Source organism: Sturnira hondurensis, unplaced genomic scaffold (genome assembly GCF_014824575.4).
Source record: "Sturnira hondurensis isolate 20B ecotype Veracruz unplaced genomic scaffold, ASM1482457v3 Scaffold0008196, whole genome shotgun sequence".
Lineage (NCBI taxonomy): Eukaryota > Metazoa > Chordata > Mammalia > Chiroptera > Phyllostomidae > Sturnira > Sturnira hondurensis.
Genome location: NW_028080827.1, coordinates 18,050,515 through 18,077,234, shown reverse-complemented (window position 1 = coordinate 18,077,234; position 26,720 = coordinate 18,050,515). Strand labels below are relative to the sequence as shown.

The 26,720-nt window shown below is 53.6% G+C and overlaps 2 protein-coding genes across 2 annotated transcripts in view; both read left to right on the top strand.

Annotated features, from left to right (window-relative positions):
* Window positions 1-3,379, top strand: part of IGDCC4 (immunoglobulin superfamily DCC subclass member 4) — a 36,355-nt gene extending 32,976 nt beyond the window's left edge. The window contains exon 20 of the mRNA XM_037054144.1: window positions 466-3,379. Within this exon, the coding sequence (XP_036910039.1) occupies window positions 466-867 (402 nt within the window). The 3' untranslated portion in view covers window positions 868-3,379. The remainder of the gene's footprint in view (window positions 1-465) is intronic.
* Window positions 3,380-5,928: 2,549 nt separating this feature from the next.
* Window positions 5,929-26,720, top strand: part of IGDCC3 (immunoglobulin superfamily DCC subclass member 3) — a 40,816-nt gene continuing 20,024 nt past the window's right edge. Inside the window, exons 1-2 of the mRNA XM_037054436.1 lie at window positions 5,929-6,040; window positions 8,369-8,674. Coding sequence (XP_036910331.1) covers window positions 5,929-6,040; window positions 8,369-8,674 — 418 coding nt within the window. The remainder of the gene's footprint in view (window positions 6,041-8,368; window positions 8,675-26,720) is intronic.

Genomic DNA, 26,720 nt, shown 5'->3' with positions numbered 1-26,720 from the left:
TTTGTGAGGAGCAGGTAGTTAGTTCTCTGGAGACCCCTGACGGTAACTTCCCTGGGGACAGAAGTCTAGCCAGGAGATCACTGGAGCCTCCTTCTCAGGAATCGGTGTTTTACCTGGTTGGGGGGCAGTCCTGCTCAGACCTACGTGAGCCACAGCAGAGTTACTGTGGGCCTGAGTGTCTTCAGCCTGTCTTTCCACTCACTGAGGCCCGGACTGAATGCCACACTTCTGGAACTCTTGGGCACGGGCAGGTAGTAGTTTTCCACTTTCCCTGCCTTCCCATGGGCCCAGTCACCACCTCTTGCAGGACAGCCATCGAGCTTCCTTTACCAGCTCCCAGTGTGTTCTGGGGCACTGGAGGCAGAGGTGGGTGTCAGTCTCTCTCCACCCCAGACACCTGGGTCATTCGTCTCCTGATCACTCCCAGTGGTGGTCACCTGTCTTTGTGTTCTCTACTCTGACTAGGGCAACGGGAGGAAGAAACCACCCCCGGCCTGCAGGAACCAGGTGGAGGCTGAAGTTATTGTTCACTCTGACTTTGGTGCCTCCAGAGGGAACCTTGACCTCCACCTCCAAGACTTAGAACCTGAGGACTTCCTGCCTTCAGAGGCTGCTGACCTCACTCCGGGTGTCGTGGATCTAGGGCAAGGGGTAGAGTGGCTAGACGGGGAGCTGGGAGGGTGTGAGCAGACGACCACTGGGCCAGACAGACTTACCTGCTTGCCAGAGGCACCTTTCCGCCCCTACCCTGACCTCCAGCCCAGGGCAGCTCTGGAGGAGGCCCCTGGGAACAGCTGCCAGTCAAAGGCCAGCCCTCTGGGAGCCAGCCCAGGCTTGCCCAGAGCCCCGGTCTCCTCCTCTGCTTAGCTCCCCTGGAGGGTGCAGTTTGGGGCAGGCTCTTATGGCTCATGGGATATGATACCTGAGTACCTGCAGATACTGAAGGTCATCAAGCCCTTTGGAGAGCCTCCTAGAGTGCTTTGACTAGAGGGAGAGGAAGACATGGATTATTCACGCCCCCATACTCTGCGACACATGTGACGTGAGAGACAAGTGAGGCATAGCTATATGTGATGTGCACATACGTGAAGTACATGTGTGTGTGTGCTGGTGGGTGAGCTGGGAAACCTTGGTCCAGGCAGTGGTCACTACAGCCTAACTGATCCTCCAGGTCAGGACAGTGCCCCTGAGCAGTCAGTCCCCAGCCCTGTGGGTCCCCCACCTCCATCACCCAGCCTTTTATTACACACTCTGAGAGTGTCTGCAATGCCCTGTCTGACAAAGACAGCCCCAGCCCACTTTCCGACTGGCTGGGCTGAGTGCAAGTAGGCTCTGAATGCCTAACGTTTTAGTTGCTGCCCATCTCCCACCACAGTCTATCGCCCAAATACAGAGGGTGACTCCCGTTCCCCTCAGAGTAAGTCTGCATTTAATTTTGTAATGTGGGAAGTGCCTGGTTTGGAACACCTGCTTCTTCTTGCTCTCCCCTCTTCCTTCTCCTTCACTACTCCGGTAGCCTCTCCCCCAGACAGCTTGCTCCCCCACTTCCAGCGCCCTTCACTCCCCCCCCCCGCCCCCGTGCGCCTTCCTTCCCTCTCTGCTGTTTCTGTGTCTCCTCTTTCTGTGCCTCTCCCGTCTCTCACGCCTCTCCCAGACTGTGTCATGTGGTTCTCCTGCCTTCCTCCCCCAACAACATGACTACCTCATGTCTGCTTCAAGGCCGTAGCATGACTCCTCCATCTGCCCATTCCCTTTCCCCATTACCCTCCCGCCCCCTTCTTTCTGTGCCTCCTCCCCAGGCAGACTGCCCGTCCCTAGTGCAGGGTTGGAGAAGACCTTCCAGCTTCCCTTGTGTCTTTTTCCCTGGGACAAAGATGGGAGGGTTTCTCTTTGAGGTGATGAATCCAAGTCACACAGGGGGACTTTTGAGATGGGGAAAGCAGAATGAAACCCAGAGGCTCGGTGTAAAATTCTTCCTTGCCTTCTGTGCAGGCAGGCTGGTTTGTTGGTGGAGGGGGGTTTGGGACCTTCCTTTTCAGCTGAAGCTAAAGGAGAAAAGGGGGGATGGGAATTAGGGGCTCTGCAGCCCAGCAGCTTCCCACTGTGCACCTTGAACATGATCTGATGGGGTAGGGGTGAGAGGAATCTCATTCTTCTGGGATGCTGGAAGGGAGGTCTTTGCACAGGACAAGGGCAACTGGCTCATTTTGTTTTATTTTGTTTTGTTTTTAATTCAGTCCTGAGGTCATTTTCTGTCAACCTACCATAGAAGGACAAGCTTGACTTCTATTTCCCGTGTAGAGAAAATAATGTAATTTATTTGATTTTGCACCTCAGCCTTTCATAGAGCGTAGAATGCGGGGTCTTTTCTCGCCAAATGCATCTTTCTAACTGATTGGCATATCAGGGGTTAACACTGGCTTCTGGGCTAAATTAGAAATAACTAGTCTATCTCCTCCACCACCACCACCCTTTTGTAAATGGTGAGATGTCTTTCAGCGGAGTTGCAGCTTCCCCAGACCCTTTCAGCATCGTGTTTGTTACACTCGGATGTCACTCACGTTTGACATCCCACCTACATTTCCTCCTCCTCCCCTCCTTCAACCAGCCTATGATAACACTAAAGGTTATTAATGTTGCTTTTGTATCTTGTTAAGCACAGAATTGTCACTTGTACTATTTCTGTAGCATTCGGCATTGCTGTGGCTGACACCACTCTGTATGTTTCATCATTGCTCTGAAGGTCAAAAGCCTTGTTTTATTTTGCTGGTTTGATTTTTTTTCCTAAAAGGGGGAAAAAAACCCTGCCCTGAGTTAAATGGCTGTTTTAACAGTAGGCTCTTAGCATTACACTGCATAGTCATTTTTCATGTTCTTGTTTAACAGGCACTGAGGTTCTGGTTTAAATTAAATAGCTGCAAATGAGACAATTTATAACCCATTAGGTTGGGTGGAAAATTGTTTCTCAAAAGCAAATAAGTAATAAATCTGGTATCTGCCTATAACTCACAGTTGATAAGCAAGTGGCCATTACTCACTAGTATTATATATGATTTGGGCTCTGGGTAATTTGGAAGTGTTAGGTTTGTGTCTTTGTAGCAGTATTTTTATTAGAAAGGAGTCTATTGGCCTTTTACAGGGTATTAATCCCGTTATCACCTACCATCGATGCCTTACGTTTTTTTGTCTCATTTTAAAACCTTTTTTTTGATGCATGACAAGCGTAATCGGGATCTGCTCATTTATCTGTCCTTATTTAGTTTATGCTGTATTATTTAATTACTATTCCAGCATTTGTTCCCTTTCCAAATAGGACATTTTTTTAGTGTTAAACCAAGGCATTGATCATGTATCTGTCCTTGTAATGAATTAATAAACTATTTTCCAGAAATGCAGAATTCTCTTTTGGAACCAATGTCTAGAATTTCTTCAGCCTTTCTGAATAGAGAACGTATTTCCTACCAGATGGAAATGTTGGTTCCTGAGGGTAGAGAGCAGGTGGTTTGGGGAAAGAACTGAACCACCTTCCTCCCTCCACAGGTGCTCAGGAGAAGGACGTAGGCTTAGGGGAGATGCGTTCATCAATGGCACTCTTTTAGACTCCCAAAGGATCTCTTTCCATCTGGACACACATTTTTTTTTAACTTTCTTGGGTGCAAGAGAGGAGTGAACAGACAATTCCAGAATATTTTTTTGTTATTCTTCTGTATCACTGTGGTCTCCAAAACTGCTCGTGGCTGCACATTAACACACATATAGGCATGCTCAGAGACCCACGTATGCGCACTTACGTTCAGAAGCACCTTTGTGTCCATTAATTCAAATATGGCACCCGGTCACATGCAGAGCCACACTAATACTTCACACTCATCTCCGGGGCATGGTTGGCAGCTGCTCTGCTAAGATCTCAACAGAGCCTAGAAGGTGCAGGCTTTTCTACTGGAGGGAACCAAAAGCCAGGGTTGCCCTGCCTAGGACCACCCCTGAAGCGGCTGGTGGGCCAGACCCGAGTTAATTGACAGATCATACGGAGAGATACTGAACATTTTGCATGCAGCAGAATAGCCATTATTTGCATATCACTCTCAGACCAAGGGTTGTGATAAAGAAGAATTAAACACTTGTCAAAATGAATTTAAAATGACAGCCGCTCAGGACACCAATTTGACCTCTCCAAGTCCAGCACAAGCCCAGAAGGGGTGGTTGAGAATTCGAGCCTGTGGGAGGGAGTTCCAGGACTTTGCGACCAGGAGGGGCCCCCTCCCTCCCCGTCCCATGGCCAGTAGAGTTTCGTCATTCCTGCCCTTCCCTGCAGTATCAGTTTGGGGCTCTGGTGTGCTGGTGTCCCCTGACCAGCAGTGTTGCCGCCCACTGCTCACAGGCCTCAAGTGCTTGCCTCTCAGACTCAGATTCCAATCACTGCTGCAGAGTCAGGAGTCCCCGGGCTGCACAAGCCCCATCACTGATAAATTTATGTGGCTTCTGGAAGCCTGCACTTCTTCACTCACCTGCACAGAGTGAAGGGTTTATATATGGGGAACATTCCTGATCCCAAGACTGCAGAGTTGCTCTCCAAAGAGAGATGTGGTTATCCTTCTGCAAATAGCTGAAGAGCAAATACCTGAGTGAGGTAGAAGCTACTCCCTTTGAACCTCCTGCTCCTAGAACTCAATTGGAGCTCAATAATTTTGATGGACTAGCCCATCATGCTGGACCCGCAGAAGATCGTGTAACAGTGAGTGGTGAAGATTCGAGACCTCCGAGGGCTAACATGCGCGTGTAATCTCCTAGGAGGCATGCCCACATCATAACATTCCCACACAGGACCTGTGTTTTCTCATTTTTTTCTCTGACGTGAAACTTTGAGTCTTTGGGCCTAGAAATATTACTGGAAATTTTAACTTTCAATTTGCTTTTCCAGTTCCCAGGTCATTTGTCAGGACCTGGGTGGTTTAAAGGTCTCTAGGGGTGAGTAAGAGAGAGATGATGATTTTTTAGGTGAGCTCAGAGAGTGACTGCCTGGGTTGGCTGGGCTACACAGCAGGCAGAACTGGGCCGGAACCCTGGTCACTTTGGCGCTCTCACTGTCCCGCTGGGCCGGTTCGCCCCACCCTGGGAGAAACCGCTCCTACCTCCGGTTCACCTAAGGGCCAGAACGCTTCCGTCGGGGCGAGGGGGTGGGGGGGTGGGCAGTCTTGCCGCTAAACGTGCTAGCCTTTGAGGGGAAGGACCCGAAACCCATGGAAAACCGAATCTTTGACAACTTTATGCAGTTTTGAGGGAATTATCTCGAAAATATAGACTACTTGGACACGGTGGAGGAGGGCACAGATGAGAGAGGTGGTCAGAGCAAATTCCGCAGCTTGCAGTGTTTCTCCGCAGCCCGGACCCACTCCACAGTCCCCCGGGTCTCCAATTCCCAGCCCCCCAAGCCCCGGGCTGGCCCGAGCTGGGGTGGGTACCGGACTGCAGCCTGGGACGGCGCTGGTCGCTCCAGCCGCAGTTCAAAGCGCAGGGGGCGCGTCCGCCGAGCAGCCGGGAATGTCCGGCCGCTTAAAGCGCTCGCCGGCTCTTTTGTTCCCCAGACCCGGCCTCCGGGGAGAGGGGGCTGGGGGAGGGGACCGGAGGGGAGGGAAGGGGGGCGGCGGGCGGCGGGAGGAGGGCGGGGCGGGCGCGGGCAGTGTGAGTGCGGAGCGCGCACCCGGGGCGAGGCTGACAGATCGCCGGGGTAGGTGCAAGATGGCGCAAGCGGCGCTCCCCCGGCGCCCCCGGAGCTCCTAGGCAGACATGTGGCCCCAGCCCCCCGCCGCTCGGGCTCGGCCGCGGCCGGAGCCCCGGCCCCGGCCCCGGCGCCGGCCCCGCGGGACGCTGTGAGCCGCGAGAGGCCCCGGAGTCGCGCAGCGCCGAGAGGAGCGGACGGAGAGCCCCATGGCCGCTCCGCGCGCCGCGCCCCCGCGCCGCCCGCCCGCGCCGCGCCGGCCGCGGCTCCCGCTGCCGCTCCTGCTGCTGCTGCTGCTGTCGCCGCTCGCGCCGAGCGCAGGTGAGCGAGGGCGCCGCTTCTGCGCGGCTGCGGACCGAGCCCCGAGAAGGGAAAGAAGGGAGTGAGCGGGCGTGAGGGGCGGACCTGCAGGCAGACCCTCAGCCGGTGCAGGAGCGACTTGCCCGAGAAGAGGAGCCGAGGCGGGAGGGGCGGAGCCCGGGGAGAGGGCACCGAGGCAGGGCTGCGGGGGGGGCCAGCAGGGCTTTGCTGAGGACGGAACCCTTCGACAGAGACAGGGCTTAGCCCGAGGCGGCTCCAGGACGCGGGGACAAACCCGACCCCTGGACAGAGGGTTAAGGAGCGGGGCAAAGCAGGAGCTAGGCAGACAGCCCGGAGTTGGGGAGCGAGAGAAACCAGCCCGGGGGCGGGGGTGGCGCAGGGCTGAGTCTGGTCGGAGGGCACGAGCTCCGGGGCTCGGAGCCCGGCGGCGGGCACACAGTAGTCCGAAGCGACAGAGACCGAAACTGGAGACCGCCGACCTGGGGGCGGAGGTCGGGACTCAGCGGGCGGCCAGAACTGGATTTGGAGGTAGGACCCGGACGCCGAGTGCTCGGGAGGGACGGAGAAAGAGAGGAAGATTCCCAGCGGCTGCGCTGCGGGGGAGGACACCCGAGAGACCCCCTGCGAGCTGAAGAAGGGGAATGGAAGCTGACCGAGAGCTAGGGAGCGAGTGCGGGGCTGCCACGTGCCCGCCCTTCCTCGGAGTGTGCATAAGCACAGCGGCCCTGTCCCCGGGCTCCGGGATCGGCCGGCTTTGCTGCCCAGAGCTCTGTAACGACGCTCTGTCCTGTCTGTGGCTATAATGGGTGAAAATGTTGTCCTTTCTCTCCCACCACAAACTCTTAACGGAGACACACTTCTTTCCCAATTCTTTCTCTCCTCCGCTCGGAGAAGCTGCTATCGGGTCTGCATCTAGTAGAAACTTTATTCCCCAGTTGCTCTACAGGGTTGGTTTGGGGGCTGAGGCAGTTGAAAAGCAGGTCATGGAAAGATGGGTAGGGGTTTGAAGGGGTTTGATTCTCAGATGTCTTAAAATGTTACATATCCACGAGGGTGTGGGGAATCCCAGCCCTCTTCCTTCTTTCTCTCCACCCTGGAGGGCCCTAGTCTGTTAGGGAGGAAGAGCCCCAGGATCACGAGTTTTCTGGCAATGTGAGGAGGGGTCTGTGGCTACCCTTTCAGCCTAGGTGGGTTCGAATCTCCTGCAGTGAAATTGTAACTGGTCTGGTGAGTTGCTTGTTGGAGAAGTTGGCGACTTGGCATCATGCTTGGGATTGGATCACTTCTTTCCCTTAAGGCTTTTCCTGATTTCTCTCTCCATTACGGTCTTCACCCATCCCTCCTTCCCCCTCGTCTTCCAGCTCTTCTCTATTCTGCAGGAATGAATCTGTTGCTACTAGTAAAGGTTCTAGGAAACCCCTCTCTCTGAACTTTGGGAAATCTGAGTTGATGTTTGGTACCTCTCCTCTCTCCTTAAGACAAAAGCCCAGCACTGGGCTGGGGGATGCCCAGCACATCCTAGGGGAGGGTCAGTGGAGTTGGGCCTTAGCCGAGCCTGTATTTAGTACTGGACCCACCAACCCTGCTCCCTGCCAGGCAGCCACCAGGCCTCCGATGGTTTTGCAAGCAAAAAGAAGCACTGTTTTATTTCTATCTCACTTTATATTCATCAAGAATGTTTTAAATTTGTTTATGGATTTTAGAGAGAATCGTTGATTTGTTGTTCCACTTATTCTTTCATTCATTCATTCATTCATTCTTGTGTGTGCCCTGACCAAGGGACATTTTTCATAGCGCCTCTAAGTCTGTGAATCGTAGTCAACAACCCTGTAACTCAGGCTGCGTTGTTGTTCCTGATGTAAACAGATGAGGAATGAGGAGCCACGACAGGTTGAATACTTTGCCTAAGGTCACACTCTGAAAATCTGGGATGCTTCATTGCTTAACCACGGTGACCACAGAAGTGGCAGCAGCTGTGTTGGCATCAGTCTTGCTTTGGGATCCCAGATTTGCAACTATTAACTGTGAGACTCTGGACGAGTTGCTTCATTATCTCTGGGCTTCAATTTCCTTGTAAAAGAAGAAATAGTGTAAATAACATCCACCTCTCTGAGGTGCTGTACTGATTGAGTAAAATATTACATGAGATGACACTTCATAATGCATAATGTTCTACATGTTAATAGAGATTCCTGTTAACATTACAGGAAGTTGGGGGTGGGGATGTACAGATCCAGAGAACGTAGGACTCCTGTGCGTGGAGTTTTTTCTGTCTGCTCATTCCACACTGACCTCTCCTTTTCCTCTTGTCTCCCCTGCACAATGCAGGTCTTGACCACTCTGCCGAATTGGCGTTTGCTGTGGAGCCAAGCGATGATGTGGCTGTCCCTGGGCAGCCTGTAGTGCTGGGCTGCAGGGTGGATGGGACCCCTCCAGTGCGAATCACCTGGAGGAAGAATGGGGTGGAACTGTCAGAGAGTGCCCACTCCACCGTGCTGGCCAATGGGTCCTTGATGATTCATCACTTCCTGCTGGATGGAGGAGGCAGCCCTTCAGATGAAGGTGACTATGAGTGCGTGGCTCAGAACCGCTTTGGGCTGGTGGTCAGCCGGAAGGCTCGCATCCAGGCTGCAAGTAAGTGGGCGCCCTTTACTTTTCTTTCCCAGACCAGGGGTGGGGGGCACAGGGAGCCATTCCATCCTATGCAGCCTTCTGGAGGACTAATTTCTCATGGGTCCGTTGAGAGGGACCCATGGAATTAGCTGTAATTTTATGGTGGCAAAGTTATATCATATACTCACTTAACTGATTGGATGTGATTTGGCCAGAATATAGCCAAACACTGGAGCGGGGGAAGGGAGAGTGTGTGAGCTCTTCACCCAACTTCGTGTGTCTTCGTTCCCATGTGCCTGGATGCTGTGAGCTTCCTGGTCCATTGCGGATGAGTCTGGTGTTTCAAGATAAACAGTTGTTATACCTTTGGGTTATTTAAGAGATTTTTGAAGGGAAGTTCTTGGCTACGTGGAATTTTAAATTATGTGCTGGCTTTAAACCTTTCGGGTAGGATAAAACCTCCATATACCAGCAATGACATCCTGAAACTTGGCAAAAATTTGCTTCACAAAAAATTTGGTAGAATGATTTCAGAGTTATTACAATAATGGCGTTAACATTACTCCCATTCACCTTCATGCAGATGTGTTTTTTTAAATTTCCGTTTTATTGAGGTGTAGTTGACAGTAAGATCATAAGCTACTTAAAGGGTACATTGTTGTGACTTGATATCTGATGTGCCCTTTGGAATGGGAGACAAGAGGCCAGGCCAGGTGTCCCGGCTCTGGAGAGGTGCCCTGCCCATGCTGATGGTGGGTGGTGGGAGAACGGCTGTTTTCCTGCCCTGTCCGCAAAAGTCTGTTGTTGTTGAGTGTCGTCTGTGAATACTCATGGGAATGTGCTGTGTAAAGCAGAATTAGTTCTGTATCTTGGGGAGATGGCAGGCTACTTCGGGGGAGGCATGGACCGTGGACGAGAACCACCGCTCCTGAGAAACTACAAAAGTCGCGGCAGGTGCAGCCAGTCTCTGTTCTCTGTCTTTGACCTGCTCCGGGAGGGGCTACCTTAAAGGGACTGCTTTAACTTTGGCTGACAGTAATTCTAGCTGATGCTTATTAAGCACTTGCTGCATGAGGGGCACCCTAAGTGCTCTGCATAATTATCCCATTTTGTCATCACAGTGACCCCGGAAGAAAGGCAGAAACCCCTTTTACAGATGAGAACACTGACACTTAGGGGGATCTAGGGGGATGTGGGAACATTCCAGTAAGCGGAGGAGTCAGGACTGCAGCCCAGGCAGTCTGACCCCTACCCCCTCCCACTTAACTCCTATGGCACGCTGCCTCTTTCCTGTCTGATCACTGACAAGCTTCTTCCTGGCTCTGCGGGCATTTGCACAGTTGCTCTGAACGGCCGCTGAGTGATGAATCGTTCGAGGCAGGAGCCTTCTCGTTGAGTGTGAGATGCCCCTTTGTTCTGAGGGAGGCTGACGCAGGCCCCCATATGGAGCTCTCTGGGAGGCAGCTCTGGACCTCGAGACTGCAACACTTCTGGCTCAGCGACCCCTCGTCCCCTGGCCCTCCTGCAAGTGTAGGGGGTGGCTGGTGCAGCCTCTGAGTAGATGGCTGGGTGTGAGGAAGAGAAGTATGGACAGAGGGTGGGGACTTGAGGAAGTTTGCAGATGGGAGATGACCCCACACCCTGGCCTGCATCTGTGCCAAGGGATTGGTGACCTTTGCCCCACCAGCCCAGAATTCTGGGAGATAAATCCCCAGGTGTTTCTATATAGTTAATCGTAAGTGTGCTTTTCTATAAATGATAATACTTTCAAGATGTTTGGTTTCCTTAAACTTTTAACAGTATAAAAAAAATCACACTGAGGGCTCTGGCTGGGGGAAGCAGCCATGGGTAAGGTCAGCCTGGTTGAGCCTTTGACGTCCTGGGGACAGCTGGGCACGTTGCCCTCAGACACTGGCAGTCTGATACGGCCTCTCTCTCCCCACAAGTCTGGTGGCCTCAGGGGATAACCAACCAAGAGGCTGGACCCCTTTTCTCACTTCACAGGCCGATGTCCCTAAAAACCTCTAAAGCTGCTCAGCGGCCCAGGTTTCCCCCTTCGGTGATAACTCCCTGCCCGTGTGCCTGCAGGCACTACAGATGTTGCGTGACATGGGAGGGTGCTTTGCTGAAAAGGTGTGAGGCGCCCTCTGAAGCCCCCTGCTCCCCAGAGGCTGATAGGGAGGGGCATGCTAAGCACCCCTCACTGACGCACAAGCCACCTGGAGGATTAACCCAGTGTGGTGCGCGGGGTGGGGGGTGGGGGGGCGCGGTGTGTGAGTGGGTCCAAGTCTGCATGGGCAGGCCTGCTGGGACGTCTGGCCTGACTACTGGAAATACTCCCCTTCTATCCCAGTGGGCTCAGATGCTACCTTTGGAAAGTGGCCTGACCAGGTTGGGCTAAACTATGGGCTGACTTCCTGGGGGCTTCAGTTCCAAGTATCCCCCTTTAGGATGGAGTGGGTCAGGTCCTCAGAGTACTTGGGCTTCCAGCACGTCTGGTTTCTCTGCCTTCCTGCTCCGTTCCATGTGCTTATCGTTTGGGGGCTAGAAATGGAGACCCTGGACATACTCACTTTTCTGTGGTCTGGTTTCCTCACCTGTGAAATGGACGTCCTATTTCGTGAGATGGGTGTGGGGACTGGCACACCCCTCACGTGGCCTGGCCCGTAGGCACTCGGTAGTGGGAGCCAGTACTTCAGTCTCCATGTAAAGGTGGCTTCCTCCCTCCCTGGGATTCGGTCCTGCAGCACTCCAGGGAAATCTCTCAGGGAGTGGAATTATTGGAGCCTGAGTCGAACTTGTTCTCTTTTAGCCCCTTCCTGGGAGGGCCTGGGGATTCTCCCAAGCCTTTGGGTCTCGGCTGAAGCTGGGTTGTCGAGACCCTCTGCCATCCCTCTGGAGGGGCTCAGGGTGGGCGTGTGGGTCACCTGACCCAGGGGAACGTGTGTGCTGATTCACATCTGTTGAGGTCTGAGTGCCTGGATGACTCCAAAGAGGAATGTGCTAGCTACAGGAGGGGGGACACTGGGTGGGGGCACCCCCAGCTGCCCTCAGGCAGAAGCCCTCAGTTCCTGCCCTTCAGGCCCTAGCCTCAGTTCTGGGTGTCGGGCCCTCGGGGGAACCGGAGCAGAGAGCTGTGGGATCTAGAGCAGGATCCCAAACCTGACTGTGCCTGGGGATCACCTGAGGGTCGTGATGAAATTCAGACTTTGAATCTGTGGGGCCAGGCCAAGGCGGGTTCTGCGCATCTCACAGGAGCCCCGGTGATGCTGAGGCTTCTGGCCCACAGGCCATAGTCACTGGTGTCGGGTCCGTAGGCAGCGCAGCCAAGTCTGAAACGCATGGAAACACGTGGACTCCAGGGCCAGGCCTAGGTGGGTAGGCTTGAACCCATCTCTGCTGCACCTTCGTCGTGTGTTCTCAGCACAAGTCACTTAACCCTCTTGACTTGCGACAAAAATTGGCATAATGTCCCAGCAGGCTATCAGGGCTGTTGGAGGAGGAGTGAATGAGGTGATGGGTGTAAAGCACCTCGCACAGGCTTGGTGTCTAGGAAATGTTCATTAAGTGCTGTTGTTAGTGTTAGGTATTAACCACTAGTTTAGGATGGGGTCCAGCCTGTTTCAGTGCCTCCGTCTGAGCCTGGGGCCGTCCTGACTGGGCATGCTCAATGGCGGTTATGAGGGTGGGCTATGGAGTATGGAGGTCAGGAGACTCGGGCTAGATGGGCTTGGCCAAGTCACTTAACCTCTCTGTGTCTCAGTTCCTTTTTTAAAAATATTTTTATTTATTTATCTTTAGAGGGGAAGGGAATGAGAGAGGGAGAGAAATATCAATGTATGGTTGCCTCTGCCAAGAACACACAATGTATCATGTGTCCCCTGGGAACTGGCCTGCAACCCAGGCATGTGCCCTGACTGGGAATTGAACCACGACCCTCTGGTTCGCAGGCCCGTGCTCAATCCACTGAGCCACACCAGACAGGGGCTCAGTTCCTTTTTTTTTTAAAGACTTTATTTATTTTCAGAGAGAGGAGAAAGGAGGGAGAAAGAAGAGAGAGACAGCAATTGGTTGCCTCTCTCATGCCGCCAACTGGGCATGAGATTCCACAGTCCAGGCCTGTGTCCTGACTGGGAATCTAACTGGCAAACTTTCGGTCCACAGGCCGGCACTCAGTCTGGGGCCACACCAGCCAGGGCTCAGTTTCCTCATCTTTAGAATGGGGAAATAATACTTACCAAGGAGAAATCCTGTGAGGATCACCTAGGGTGATATGAGTAGAGAACTGAGCAGATACCGGGCACATAGGAAGTTTTCCTTGAAGAGTAACTGTTATTATTCCGGGGAGGTATCAGAGGGGAGAAATGTGAAGTTCTAAACTCTGTTGATTGTGGTGGTTCCAACAAGGCCCCTGGGGAGCCCAGACTCCTAGAGAGAGGCAGTGGGGCGGGGTGAGAGCGCAGAAGGTCCAGCTCTGGTCTCCTGCTGTCTCCACACTGGGCCCCTCTCCTACTTCCGAGGCCCTCAGGTACTGACTTCTGAAGTCCCGATCACTCTCAGCCTGCCTGCGGGAGGGCAGTTTAACCAGCTGCTCTGAAATCCCCTCGCAGCAGCAAGACCCGTGGCCGTGTGCGTCTGCAGGCAGAGTCTGGCACAGGTCTGTGGAACAAGGTCCCGGTCCAGGTGGGGTGGGGCAAGCTGTGGGCTAGAGTGGCTGGCAGCACAGTTTGTGTGGGTTCTCACTGGATGCAGGGGGTCCTGGAGGAGAGCCTCTGTCCAGCGCAGTGGGTTATGGAGGGAAGTGGTTCCTGGAACCGTGGCTGGTGACCCCGGAGACCTTTACCACCTGGTGGTTGTATGCTTAGACCCGGTACGTGGGACCCAGGTTCTTCTCTCCCGAACAGCAGCTCAGCAGAGGGAGCCCTGAGGGAGCCTCCCCCACTGGCCCTCAAACGCACATCTGCCTCCCCACGAGGACAGTAATCAGGTGCTGCAGCTGAAGTGTCACTGGTGTGATGAGTGAGTGGCCATACCTAGGTGGCTTCCCCATACATACGCCATGGCACAGAAGTAGGTGCAGATGGATAAGGCTCAGGCCCTTTGACCTGCCCAGTCAGCACTCCACAGACAGGCCCCTTCTGACACTCCTGGGAGGCTGTGAGGTGTGAAGGAAAGACCCTTGCGTGGACACCAGGCGTCCTAGGTAGCTCTGGGCAAGTCACTCTCCCTCTCTGGGCTTCGCTTTTCTCATTGTAAAATTGGGCAGTTGGACTGAGGTTCATCTCCGCCCTAAGGTAGTATATGCCTACCTTCTTTGGGCCTTTTCCCAGTCTATTCTTGAGCCTACTTCTCTTTATCCAGTCCTTCCCTAAAGACCAGTTAGTTTGCAGTCATTTCTTCTGCCCCCCCTGCTAAGGCAGGCAGTATTTGTGGTCTGGGGCATTCAGGCTCAGCCTCCCTCTCAGAGATGGCTGCTTGCATTGCTAAGGAACTGTTTTGTGGCTGGATATTCCATCTGTCTCCTCCACTAGATTTTAAGCTCCTAAAGGGCTTCTGTTTCCTTTGTATTTCTCACTTCTCTTTCTTTTGTATTTCTCACATCCCCTGCCTGTGGAGCCTGGTAAAAACTAAATGGACATGTGGCCTTCCGGGTGCAGAGCTCTGGCTCTCTTGTTTCTCCCTCTGCTTCTTTTTTGCCTTCTCTCTCTCTTTCTCTCTCTCTCTCTCTCTCCCCACTGTCTCTCCCTGGCTCATAATTGATAGCATAGCCCAAAGGAGCAGAAGCTTGTGAGCAGGGAGGATCGGCAGGGGAATATAACACTATTGGGGCACGCGTGGCCATGGGGCGGGGGCTGCTGCGTGTTTATCTCCGGAGAAATTGTGACCCTCTTCCTTGCCAGATGGGGTGTGAATCAGAGACCAAATTGCTCGGTATCCCTCATGGCTGGGTCTTGGGGTCTCCTGCCTTGGACTTTATTCCCTAGCTGAATGAGGCCTATATCCCCAGACTCATTGGCCCCCGATTGTTGGGGAGGGGCCCCCTCACTTCCACCCACAGGACTTGAGTGTGGAAGTCGAATAATTCTGGTTCCCACACCTTGGCTCCACTGTCGCAGGCAGCCAGCTGGCCCCTTGAACACAATGTGCAAATCTTCTCTGTTCCTGTTCCCGGCATTGTCCCTGGCCAGGCGCCTTGGCTGGGAATGCAGGCCGGTGAATAGGAGAGGCATTTGCAGCCTGCAAATGAAACAGGCCCCCAGCCCCCCTCAACTCCCTGTCCGCTCCCCACCCCCAGGGAGAAAGGACTTTTTCACTCCTGGCCTTCTTGTATTGCCTTTCTCTCGCTGCACAGAGCCCCTGCAGGCATGTGTGTGTGTGTGTGTGTGTGTGTGTGTGTGTGTGTGTGTGTGTAAGAAAGAGAGAGACTTTTCACAGCAGCCCGAAGGCTGTTCTACACAGTCTTCAGTAACAGTAGGGTGGGACAGAAGGGCACCCAGGATGGAAAACCGAACAGCTCACTGCTGTTTTTGTTTACACTGGACTGAGTGATTCCAAAAATATCTGCCATGTGTAGCTAACCCATGGCTTCTTAAGATTCTCTGGCCATAGTCTTGACGCAACAAGGAACGTAGAGACTAGGGGTGTATGTGTGTATATGCGTGCATAGCTGTGCTTGCGTACTGCCATGTGTACCTGTGTGGGGACCTAAGCATACCAATGCATACCTGAAGGATGTGCATAGAACCTGGGATTGGGGTCCAGCTCTCCTTGAAGGGTCTTCTTGTGGGAATCCATCTCCCCTTGAGCTTTGTGGCTAGACTAGAGAGCCAGAGTGGACAGAGCTGGTGCCAGGCTGGAGGCAATGGTAGATAGTTTTATTAGGTCTAGCAGGGGGGTGACACCTACCCAGTCACCTGAAGTGAGAGAGGAGGAAGGTGAGTCCTAGGTCACTGGTGGAGGGCGGAGGGTGGGAGCTTCCACAATAAGCATGCAGGCATGGCCGGGCAGGCATGGCCGGGCAGGCATGGCCACGCAGGCATGGCCACGCAGGCATGGCCACAGCACCTCGGGGAGTCTAGGCTTTAGTTTTCTCATTCATGAGGCGGGTGCTGACTATCTGGTTGCAATCGGAGCCTGCTGCCCTGTGCTGCTCCATCCTCCCCAAAGGACCGCTGTTTGATTTCTGAGCTTGCCTCCTTCTACCCCCAACTTTGTTCACCCAGTTCAAAGAAATGCTAACCCTTTGTGACAGCCCTTAAATGTAAGGCAAGGGCAGACGACAGAGCCATCTCTGCAGACTGGAGCAGTCCCAGTGGCCTCCTGAAGGGACACGTGGACAGGTGATGTTGGGACCCAGTGAGTGTGGAAAGGGCAGAGGCCGAACAAAGTCCTAAAGAGGGGTCAGCAGGAGGCCCCACAGCCAGCTCACAGGGAGGTGTCAGGGGCTTAATACAGGCCAGCTAGCCACCTGACTCAGGCAGTGGGAGGAAAATTCCATGCCAGCGGCTCACATCCCAGCTGTTACCTCCCACTCACCCTTCTCCATCTCAGTGCTCTTCGACATCCCGCATACGCTGCCCTTCACCTCTGCCTTCCTGTGAGACCACGTTTAGGGTCTTTATCTATCATCCCACATCCCTCGTTTCTCCTGCCTACTGTCTTCCCTTCCCCAGCTCCTCTCTATCTGTTGTCCTTTCCTTCTTCCTGCCTCTTTCTCCATTTGTGGTCATTTCTGGGTCCACCATCCTCTGCTGCACGTGGAGGGAGATCTTTCTGTTTCAAGAGCAAAGTAAGTGAGCTAAGGCCTCAGCACAGAGCAAAGAGACAGGAAAAAGGCAGAGAGTGTCAGGTTCGTAGAGGACCCCAGAGGAAAGGGTCCCCAGCCTGCCCAGCAAGTTGAAGCCTCCCCGGGGGCAGAACTTCACTGAGAGGAATCTGAGAACACTGGCCCCTGCTTGGGGCCTGTCTCTGAGCCTGGACACTGACCACAGTGGGTGGTGGGGGCAGCTCTCTGGAATGCTGGTGTTAGGTTGCAGTGCAGATGTGAGCAGTGATAATGGGCAGGAACTGGACTTTCTGGTCTGGCTGCTGCCCCCAAGGCCATTGGAATGTGAGGGGGAACAAGCAAGAGGCCCCAGGGACTTGGGGTGGGCAGATGGAGACCAGACCACCTAGATGGAGAGGAGGGGACAGACCACCGGCAGAGAGGACCAGGTTCTAGCCCTGTCACGGAATCGCAGACTGCAACAAAAGCATCCCGCAACTCCCAGTCCACAGAGGACCTTGCAGGTCTTCCCAGCCTCCAGGTCGAGTCCCAGGCACCCGGAGCTGTGAGGGAGACCTTGGAGCCCTTCTGGTCCAATCTTCTCATTTCACAGCCTCCCAAACTGAGGCCCACCAAGCCTGGCTGGTCCTCCAGCCTGGGCAGGTAAGCGAGCCACTTGGGTCTCTCGAGCTTCACTTCTCTGGTCGGAAAAGGGACTATCCTGTTATATCTTTGCAGAGCAGGCTGGCAGGCATATTTTTGTTTTTCTTGGGTCCTTGCTGTGCCCCAGGCTTTGTCAGTGGTTGTAGTTCTGGATGTGAGTTTTAACCAGCAAACCTTGGGTAGGGGCTCCTGTCATCCATGACAGAGGGTCCCTGAGTTTCCCAGGCCCCCTGGATGCTGAGCTGAGTGGTTTGAGGGTCACCTGTGTGTTGGTGCTGGTGGTGAATTAACTCATAGTCATAGAAACAGTCCTAGTATTATGGGGCTACACTGTCTTAAAGCGCTTTATGTATTAATTTAGTTGATTCCCACAATTTCACTAATAGGTATCACTAGTTCTATTTTACAGGTGAGTAAACAGAAGCCCAGAATGATTAATTAACTTGCCCAAGGATACAAAGTATGTAGACGAACTGGGATTTAAACCCAGGTCTGCCTGACCCAAAATGCAATGGCTGGAGTTCCTGAGAAGGAGCTAGAGCCCTTTGAGAACATAATCAGTATTAATGCCTCAGAAATAGAGGCAGGTGCATGGTATGTGCAGGGTTGGGGTCGGGGAGTATTGGGAGTAGAGGACAGCTTAGAACTCTGGCCAAAGTGGGAGCCACTTCTGGGTGGGCCAGGCAGGCTACCCCCACCCCCTACTGTCCCCAGGCACTGCTGGAGGCCCTTGGAGACTCTGGAGGGCCAGTTGGGCTGGGATGCTGGGCTCCACTTGGAGTCTCGCCCTACCTGTGAGGTTGGGCAGGGCTGGCTGGGGAGGAGCTGGCTGGCTGGAAAGGAAATTGGGAGGGAGGGTCCTAGGGCTGCTGGAGGTGGAGGTGGGAGTTGCTTCTCTCCGCAGAGGGAAGACTAGCTACCTCCCCCTGGGGCCCCCTCAGCTCCCTTTCCCTTTCTAGTTTTCCAGAATAATGATGCTGATTGCTCCACATCTGTCATAATTACTCTTTGTTTGAAAATTCAGAACAGATCACAGGAGAGGAACTGGTGTGACTCGGGAAGGCTCCTTCTCCCCAGGGGTTCTGTTGGGGGGAGGGGCAGTAGGAAAAGCCACAATTAGGCGAGGAGCCAGGCTGCTCGCTGATTGTCCTTGCCTGGGCAAGGTGGCCTAGGGCCTCCTGGAGTTACATGCCTCCCCCACCCCCAGGCCACATTCCCTCCCTACCTGCCATGGTGGCTAGAAGACTCTGCCCCATCCTGACCTGAGGGTCCCCTGCCCTCTTGGCCCCACTGAACAATGGGTTGGGCAAAGGCACAGTAACCTGAGCAGCCCAGCAGGTAGGGGCAGCCCCAAGGATGGTGCAGGGGTCCTTATTAGCAAGAGTGGGGCGGGAGTGGGTCCCTGGAAAAGGGGCAGGCACTGGGTCTCGAAGGTGAAAACCTGTAAGGGGACTGCTACTTCCAGGGAGCACCAAACCAGACCCTCTCAGAGCCTGTAGGAGCCCTGGCAACTCAGGACTTTCACCTTCATTTCTCCGCAGTCTGACTTCTGATGAGGGCCTTGCTTCCAGCTCCCATCCCTTACCCAGAGGACCTCAATTTAGGGGCCTTAATAATTCCTCCGCAGGAGCCCCAGCCTGCGGCAGCCCTGCCTGCCACAGCAGCCCTCCTGTCCCGTCTCAAATCAGCCCCTTCCCACCTGGGATTGTATCTGCGAAGACTCTGCACACTTCTGTGGGGGGAAATCAGGGACAGTCCAGAATTCATCCCCAAACCCGACTTGTAATGAAGCCCCAGTGTTCTCGCCTAGGACCGTGGGGGCCTGCGGTCCCCCTCAAGGATCTGAAGCTGGTGCAAGATGCAAAGAGACTTGCACTGAGGGCTGGTTCTGGGTTCAAACTTTCTCTCTCCCTCAAAGGCCTCAGTTTGCCTTAGTGGGACATGGGTGGAAGCATGGTCCTGCCTAAGGGGAGAGGATGAGTAGCGTCCTGCGGCCCATCCACCCCCATCCTCCGAGAGAGGCACCACTAGTTTATGTTTCAGTAGGGCGGAGACAGGACCCCACAGGAAGTGCCAGGCTTGGGGTGGGGGTCACCTCCTCTAATCCCACCATTGCTGACTGGGGTTCACGAGACAAGTTTAGCTTTGGCTCAGGCTCCATCATGCTTCTGTGCCCTCCCCCAGCTCCCACTTCAGTAAGAAACTGCTTTAAAATGTGCATATTCAACTCATCCCTTTGTGACTATGGATCCACAAGTGCACCTCCCTGAGCCTCAGTTTCCTCGTAGAAAGCAGGTGGTTGGAGAGGACCACATTAAAAGATTCCTAAAGTCCCTTCCCACTTCTACAATTCTGAGACACTGGTTGTGTTTTATCTCGGTTCTTCCTCCCCATTTTCCCCTCCCTGCCTCCAGGCTCACTCCAGTTCTCTCCTCTGCCGCCCTCCATCCCTGTCTCGAGAGCTCCTGTGCCCTGAGCTGGGTGGCCCTCCTCCTTTCCTAAATGTCAAGATCAAAGTTTTGCAGAGAAAGCTCTAGTTATTCTTACCCTCTTTCGCTGCCCCTACGTGGGGGCCTCCCTCCTCTCACTTCTGCCAGCTCACGTGTCCAAAGCTGCTGGCGGGTCCTTGGGGCTCCCCGACCTTGTCCCCGTGGGATGTTGCTGTGAGCTCATTTGTCCCGCCTACACTCCCAGAGCTGGGTCTCATGCGAAGCCCATACCATGCAGGGCCGAGGGCCCAGGAAAGAGAGTGGCCAGGGAGGAGCCGGCTTCACAAATGACCTCTGTCCCTTGCAGCGGGCAGGAGATGCAACCCCTCCCTCAACCCCTTCCTCCGGCACAAAGCGGCTGCTTCTGGCCTAGAGCTCCTGGGCCTGATGCGCAGCAGAATCAACATGCATTTAACCCCGAGCTGCACAGGGGCAGACATGCCTTGTCACTGCTCCAGAGTGTGTCTGTGGTTGTGAAGATGTGTGTGTGTGAGCATATGTTGTCTGTGAATGTGCGTGTGTTCTTCCTTGCTTCCTGGAGCCCTCAGCTCGGCACTTGGGAGTCACTACTTCCCTGGCTGATCCTGGCCAGGGCCGGAAGAGACTATCACTTGCTAACTCAATGATTCACTCCGCCCCCCCCCCCCGCCCCGCCTATCCAGGAGCCTGGAACTGGTTGTGGCAGGTGAAATGAAGCAAGGGCACGAGGTCTTGGGTTCCTGGCTCCCTTTCTCCCAATTGGCTTGGGGTGTAGTCCAGGGACTACTGAGGAGGAGCTAGAGCCAGACAAAGTTTGTGGGCAGACCTTTCTCCCCAGGCCAACTCTGGGAGGAAAAGGAAGAAAAGAAAGAGCCTTTCCCAATAGCAGACGAACACAGGGGTGGCCGCTCGTCGCTTAAACGGTGCTCGGGAGTGTTCTCACCTCCGGGACAGACAGGACTGGGGAGGGTGTAAAGCTGTCCAGGATTTGGTGACCCTCCTGCCCTCCCCTCTCCCCAGCCTCTTGCGCGTGTTCCTGTTTCACAGCCCTGGAAGCTGAGGCAGAGAGAGAGAGCCCCGCCCAAGGCCTGGGTGCAGAGAGCTGGGATGGAAGGTCCAGGTGCTGTTTCCAACAAACAGGTTGATTGGCCAGATGGGATTGGGCTCCAACTTCAGAGCCAGGATCTTGGATAATTGAAAGCCAGTATTTGGTTTGTGATAAACAATTCTTGGATCTGTTTTTTCAAAGATTTTATTTGTTTTTAGACAGGGGAAGGGAGGGAGAGAGTTAGAGAAACATCAGTGTGTGGTTGCCTCTCACATGGCCCCCACTGGGAATCTGGCCTGCAACCCAGGCATGTGCCCTGACTGGGAATTGAACTGGTGACCCTTTGGTTCGCCCACACTCAATCCACTGAGCTACACCAGCCAGGGCCAATTCTTGGATCTTTTTCTGCCATCTTCACCCCTGGTTCGGTTACTTTTGTTTTGTCTCCTCCATCCTGGCTATGTGAAATGTCACCCTCTTTCTGCAATAATTCCCTTCACCCTCATTTTTGGAGATCTCTTACAATGGTATTCCAAACCTCCAGTACCTTAGAGAAGCCCTGATTTGGTCCCACTTGCAGATTGGATTAGAATATTCTTCCTTCTATTATGTCAGATTACTAATGGTGATATTATAGAGAATGAGTCTCTGGATTGTGCCTGCTTGATATTCCTGCCCTCCTGTGTTTCTGATTTTACTTCTCAAATCAGTCATTTTCTCATCAAACTGTGACAAAAATCAAGATAATTACAAGCAAGCTGCTAATGGTGATATTGATAAGATCAAGGCTTTCCTGAAATAAAGTGATAGAGCTTTCATGACATCATAAATTCAAGAAAGATGCATCGGTTGGTCTGTGCGCCCAGCTTCGCTTTTTGGGGGTGGGAGGAATCAAAAGACTTAGTCTGTTCAGAGACAGTGAGTGTGTAGCTTGTCCCTCTCACTGGTCTGCAGACCCCTTGAAGGGAGGGGCTGGCTCCTCTGCATCCTCAGTGCTGAGGGTGGGACTTGGCCTGGAGTTGGAACCTGGAGAAGGTGAGAGAATGGGGAGCCGTGGGTATGTGAACACCTCCTGCCTGCTGTGGGCCCCTCACCCACTGGAGCTAACAGCCTGGGGCTGGGGGGAAGGTTGGTAGTTGAGTCAGATTCTACTCCCCAAGGGCCTACGGGGTGGTTTTACCTAAGCTGTTCTTCCAGGCTCCTGAGTCCCTATGTCAGGAGCTGAGAATGGCCATGGGTGCATCTAACTGTGTCCCAAGTCTCTTATCCCACACTTTTCTGGTCTTAAAAGGCACCTCTATCTCCCTGTTCTGTTCCTTTGGGAGAACACCCTTCTCCCAAGGGCCACCTGGGGGAGGAGAGGGATTAGACTGAGTGGAAGGCAGTGACTCAGTGGTAAGTGGGAAGGACTTGGCCTGGTGAGTTCAGACCTCAGTGTTGCCAACCTAGGAGGGTGGGTACTGGTAATCAGTCACCCTAGGGGTGGGACACCTTCCCAGGCAAGCTGGAGAAAGTCCCAGAATGCCAGTCCACTGGCCTCATCCACCAAAGAGCTGATAAACCAGGTTCCATGCTAAGAAGCATCCCTCCGCCCTCCAGTACTCGTGTATCCTCTTTGGAAGCACTAGCCTTGTGCGCTCATGCCCACCTTTCTGTTACCTTGAAAAGTCAGGACTGGGTAACAAAGCATTCTGTGAATGCAGGTTGCTGTGGAAATGGTAAAGGGAGAGAAAAAAACTCACTCTCATTATTATACTCATTATCTTCCTATCGGAATACTCCCCCACAGAGCATTATTTTTAAAGTTACTTATGGTCTTGGGTTTGGAGAAAGAAGAGATGTGAGCGGAAATAGGCTTCTTTTGAAAGCACTTTTTCAGTTAAAAGTATTGAGTCTCTAATTTAGGCCTGGAGGCAGCTCTTGCTTTTTGTATAGGAGATCATTTTCCAAAGTACAATTTATCTGGGGATTAGACATTCAGACACTCTTGCTGAAGTCTGGGCAAACCATAAAGACACATAGAGTAATATATAGTAACAATTATATTTGTAGTTCCTGTTTGAATGGTCATTTTATTTATTTTATTTATTGATTTGAGAGAGAGAGAGAGAGAGACATTGATTTGTTGTCCTGATTACTTATGTATTCATTGGTTGATTCCTCTGTGTACTCTGGGGATAGAATCTGCAGCCTTGGCAAACCGGCCAGGGTGGGGAGGGTGATGCTCTAACCAACTGAGCCACCCAGCCAGAACCTGAATGGTCATTTTAGTCTTGTGAAATGAAGCTAGTGGTCTGCACAGCATTAGAAGGACCTCTGATCTGCTAACCAACTGTTGTTTCTTTGGATAATATTTTTTTTCTAGAACAGGAGACTTAAGCATCCTTCCTCAGGGTCCTTGAGTGTGTGGAGGGAGCTCAGGGGCTGGAAATGGGGGGAGGGGAGGCTAGATTGGTGGGGCTCCAGGCCTCCCACATCTCCCCCATCCACAGCAGCTCTGCTCTATCTTTTTGTTTTGCTTTGGAGGTTTCTAAACCAACCGACTGAGCAGATCCGTTAACTAGGCTGATTGGCCTAAGCAGAGTAAGTACTTCAGCAGCAGCAGGTGCTGTGATGTCAACCAGAGCCTTAGGCAGAAGAAATATGATACTAAGATGAAGATTTAGGAGAATTATAAAGAAAAACATTATGGCCCTGGCTGGTGTGGCTCAGTGGATTGGGCGTGGGCCTGTGAAGCAAAGGGTCGCTGGTTCGGTTCCCAGCCGGGGCGCATGCCTGGGTTGCAGGCCGGGTTCCCCAGTGGGGGATACATGAGAGGCAACCACACATTGATGTTTCTCTCCCACTTTCTCCTTCCTTTCCCTTCTCCCTAAAAATAAATAAATAAAATAAAATAAAAAAAGAAAAACATTATGGATCACATCTGAAGTTATGACCAGGGTTGATTCAGCATTGGATCAGAAAAACAATGAGCTATACTTACATTTTTTTCTCCTTTAAAATCATGCTTCTTGCCCTGGCTGGTGTAGCTCAGTGGATTGAGCGCGGGCCTGCGAACCACACAATCGCAGTTCAATTCCCAGTCAGGGCACATGCCTGGGTTGCAGGCCAGTCCCCAGCAGGGGACCCACGAGAGGCAACCATACATTGATATTTCTCTCCTTCCCTCCCCCTCTAAAGATAAATAAATAAAATATAAATAAATAAATAAATAAAATCATGCTTCTCGCCCTGGTTGGTATGGCTCAGTGGATTGAGTACTGGCCTGCGGACCAAAGGGTTACTGGTTTGATTCCCACTCAGGGCACATGCCTGGGTTGCTGGCTGGGTTCCCAGGGGGAGGGGAGGGGCATGAAAGGCAATCACACATTGATGTTTCTTTCCCTCTCTTTCTTCCTCCCTTTCCCTCTCTCTAAAAATAAATAAAATCTTTTTTTAAAAAGTCAAATCATGCTTCTTATCTATCACTCTTATGACTAGTGCCTGGTGATGTTAAATATGGCTAGTGGGGCAGAGCGAGGAACAGTTTTGGCTGCTGGTCACTCAGCCGCTCAACATCGTTGTCCATTCTTTAGTTTTGTTCTTAAATAAGTGGACGGATGGCTGGGTAGATGGATGGTCCTGTTTATGAGCCTGGCTATGGGTGGCCACGAAGGGTTTATAGTCTAGCTGTGGTGACATGGGCATTGAAAAGGACTGGAGCCTCAGAAAGAGCTCTGTGATCCGCATCACAGGTGTGGTGCCCCTGAGGGCTGCTGGCTCAGACCAGTGGCCTAATGTTGATCTGAGCAGCATACCAGGCCTCTTACCATTTGATGACCATGGTGTATTACATTCTTCCTTCAGGCAGAAATAGTCTGAGGGCCTGTCAGAAGGGAGTAGAAGGTACGTGTTTCTGGCAAAAGGATCTGTGGGATTGAGGGATATTAAAGCAGGTCAGTTCTCAAATACACCAGTCTCCAAGAACATCTATCCTGTACCTACCTTCCTCTGTGCTAACTACTCTGAGGAACAGATAAATGAGACCCTGCTTGATCTTGAAGGATGTAATCTCCTTCTCTCCCCCTGTCCACCCCCAAAGAAACACCAAGCTTATCTGGTGGGGGGGGGGGCGGAAGGGCAGCCTGAGGGAGCCCAGAGAATCAGCTGGTCCATCTGCATTGTGGTTTCTTTAGATCTGATCTCTAAGCTGAGCTATTTCACATCCTTACATGTGAAAAGGGTGACGTGCGCCAGGCTAGTCCCCTTTCTGATAATGAGCCAGTATCTACAGAACCTCACCCTACCTATCAGCCGCAGCTCTTCCCGGATCAAAGCCGTGGCCTCCGAGTTCTGAGCATTACATCCCAGCGGGACGCCCGCTTGCAGTTCCTCAGAAACTTGGGTCCCCCTTTCCAGTCATGGCCCTCTTCCACCCTGAGTACTCCAGTCCCTCCCTCAGTCCAGGCTCCCCACAACGCCCCACCGTCCTTCCCCTTTTCTGAGCTTTTCTCTCCTGCCTTCTCTGCCCAAATCCCTCCCAGCCGTTCTTTGAACTTCTCCAGCCCTTTCAGTTGGCGGCACACAGTTGGGCACCGAGGTATGAAATTCCCAACTGAACCAGTTTGTTTCATGTGTTCAGAACGAAATCTAATTAGTTTGCTGAATGCAGGGCCATGCCTGTTTCTCTGAGTCCAGAACAGCACTGGGCGGGCTCAGTAGGTGTCCCTAAGAACCTGCTGGCGGAGAAAGCCGGGTGAGCAGCCCAGAGGTGGGGGTGGGACGGCAGTTGTGTGCCCGCCCGTATCGCACGGAAGGAGACGGGCGCCCCTTCCTCAGTTTCCCCGGGGCCGCAGTCTAGTCCGACCGGCCAGGCCCAGCTGGGGAATTTGCACCGCTGCGAAGGGGAGGGGGTGGCGGGAAATGGTGCCTCGCTCGCCCCAGCGACATCAAACCCTCGTTTGGCGTGCGAGGACAATGGCTGTCTTATTTTCTCCATTCGCCGCGCACAATGCCGGATTCTCTCATTCACCCGCGGCGGTGCGAGCGAGGTAATTAGCCAGCGCCATTCAGCGCGGACACTACTGCTATGCGGGGGGGCGAGGACGCCCGCGTCCGGGGGATTAGCCGCGGGCCGGGGTGCGCAGCTGCGGCCACTTCAAAGGGGCCCGGCGGGCCGGCCGGCGGTGGGAACCCGCGGTGCCCGCCGCCCCCGCCCGGGGCCACGGTGCCCGGCCGCCGCGGAGCGCACCCGCCGGCCCTGCTCCGCCCGCCGCCGCCGCACCCTCCGCTCGCCCGGGCTGCTCGGCCCGGGCTCCCGCGGCCGCTGTCGCCCCCCATCACACTCCCACTTTCATCAGGACCTCGAGTGCTTTTTTTTCTTTTGAGTCCCGGGAGTCAAAGGGCAAGGAGGGGAAGGAGCGGGAGGAGCCAGGGGGGTGGGAGCCTGACACAAAGCGCTGACCTCGGAGGAGCGGAGCAGATGGTCCCACTTACTCCTGCCGCCGAGCCCGCGGCTCTCAGGGCCTCAGGCTCCGGGCCCCGACCCCGCCCGCCGTCCGAATGCCTGAACTGGGGCCCCGCGGGGACTGCGCTCCCGCCCGCAGGCGCCTCCGCCCGCCGCGCGGCCCACTCCGGGGCAGTCGGGCTGCCCGGGCCCGCGGGCCTCCCGCCGGGCGCGAGCGCTGGGCGGAGAGTCTGCTCTTTTCTGACGCTGGAGCCCTAGATGGGGAATCTCAAGAACCTGGCGGAACGGGGGTTCCGAGCCCTGATTATGCATATGAGACACGCCCGGAGCTTTAGTAGGGATAGAGATTCCTGAGCACCACACCAGACCTCAGGAGCTGAGAGTCTGGCGGTGGAGTCCAGTTGCACTGCCTCGCAGCTTCCCGATTCTTCTGAGGTGCAGCCAGGTTTGCTGATGGGGGAGCCTAGTACAACCCCTTTGTTTTACTGAAGTCGAGACCCAGGTGGAGGAAGTAACTTACCCAGTGATAGACACTGAGTTGTGTCAGGGCAGAGTGAAAGAGAGGATCCCTAAGATCATGTGACCCTTAAGGTCATTCAGGAAATAGTTTGTGAGGACTTCTTCTTTACCTCATTTATTTGTTCTAGGTGCTGGCAAGTAGAAAAGTAGATTAGACT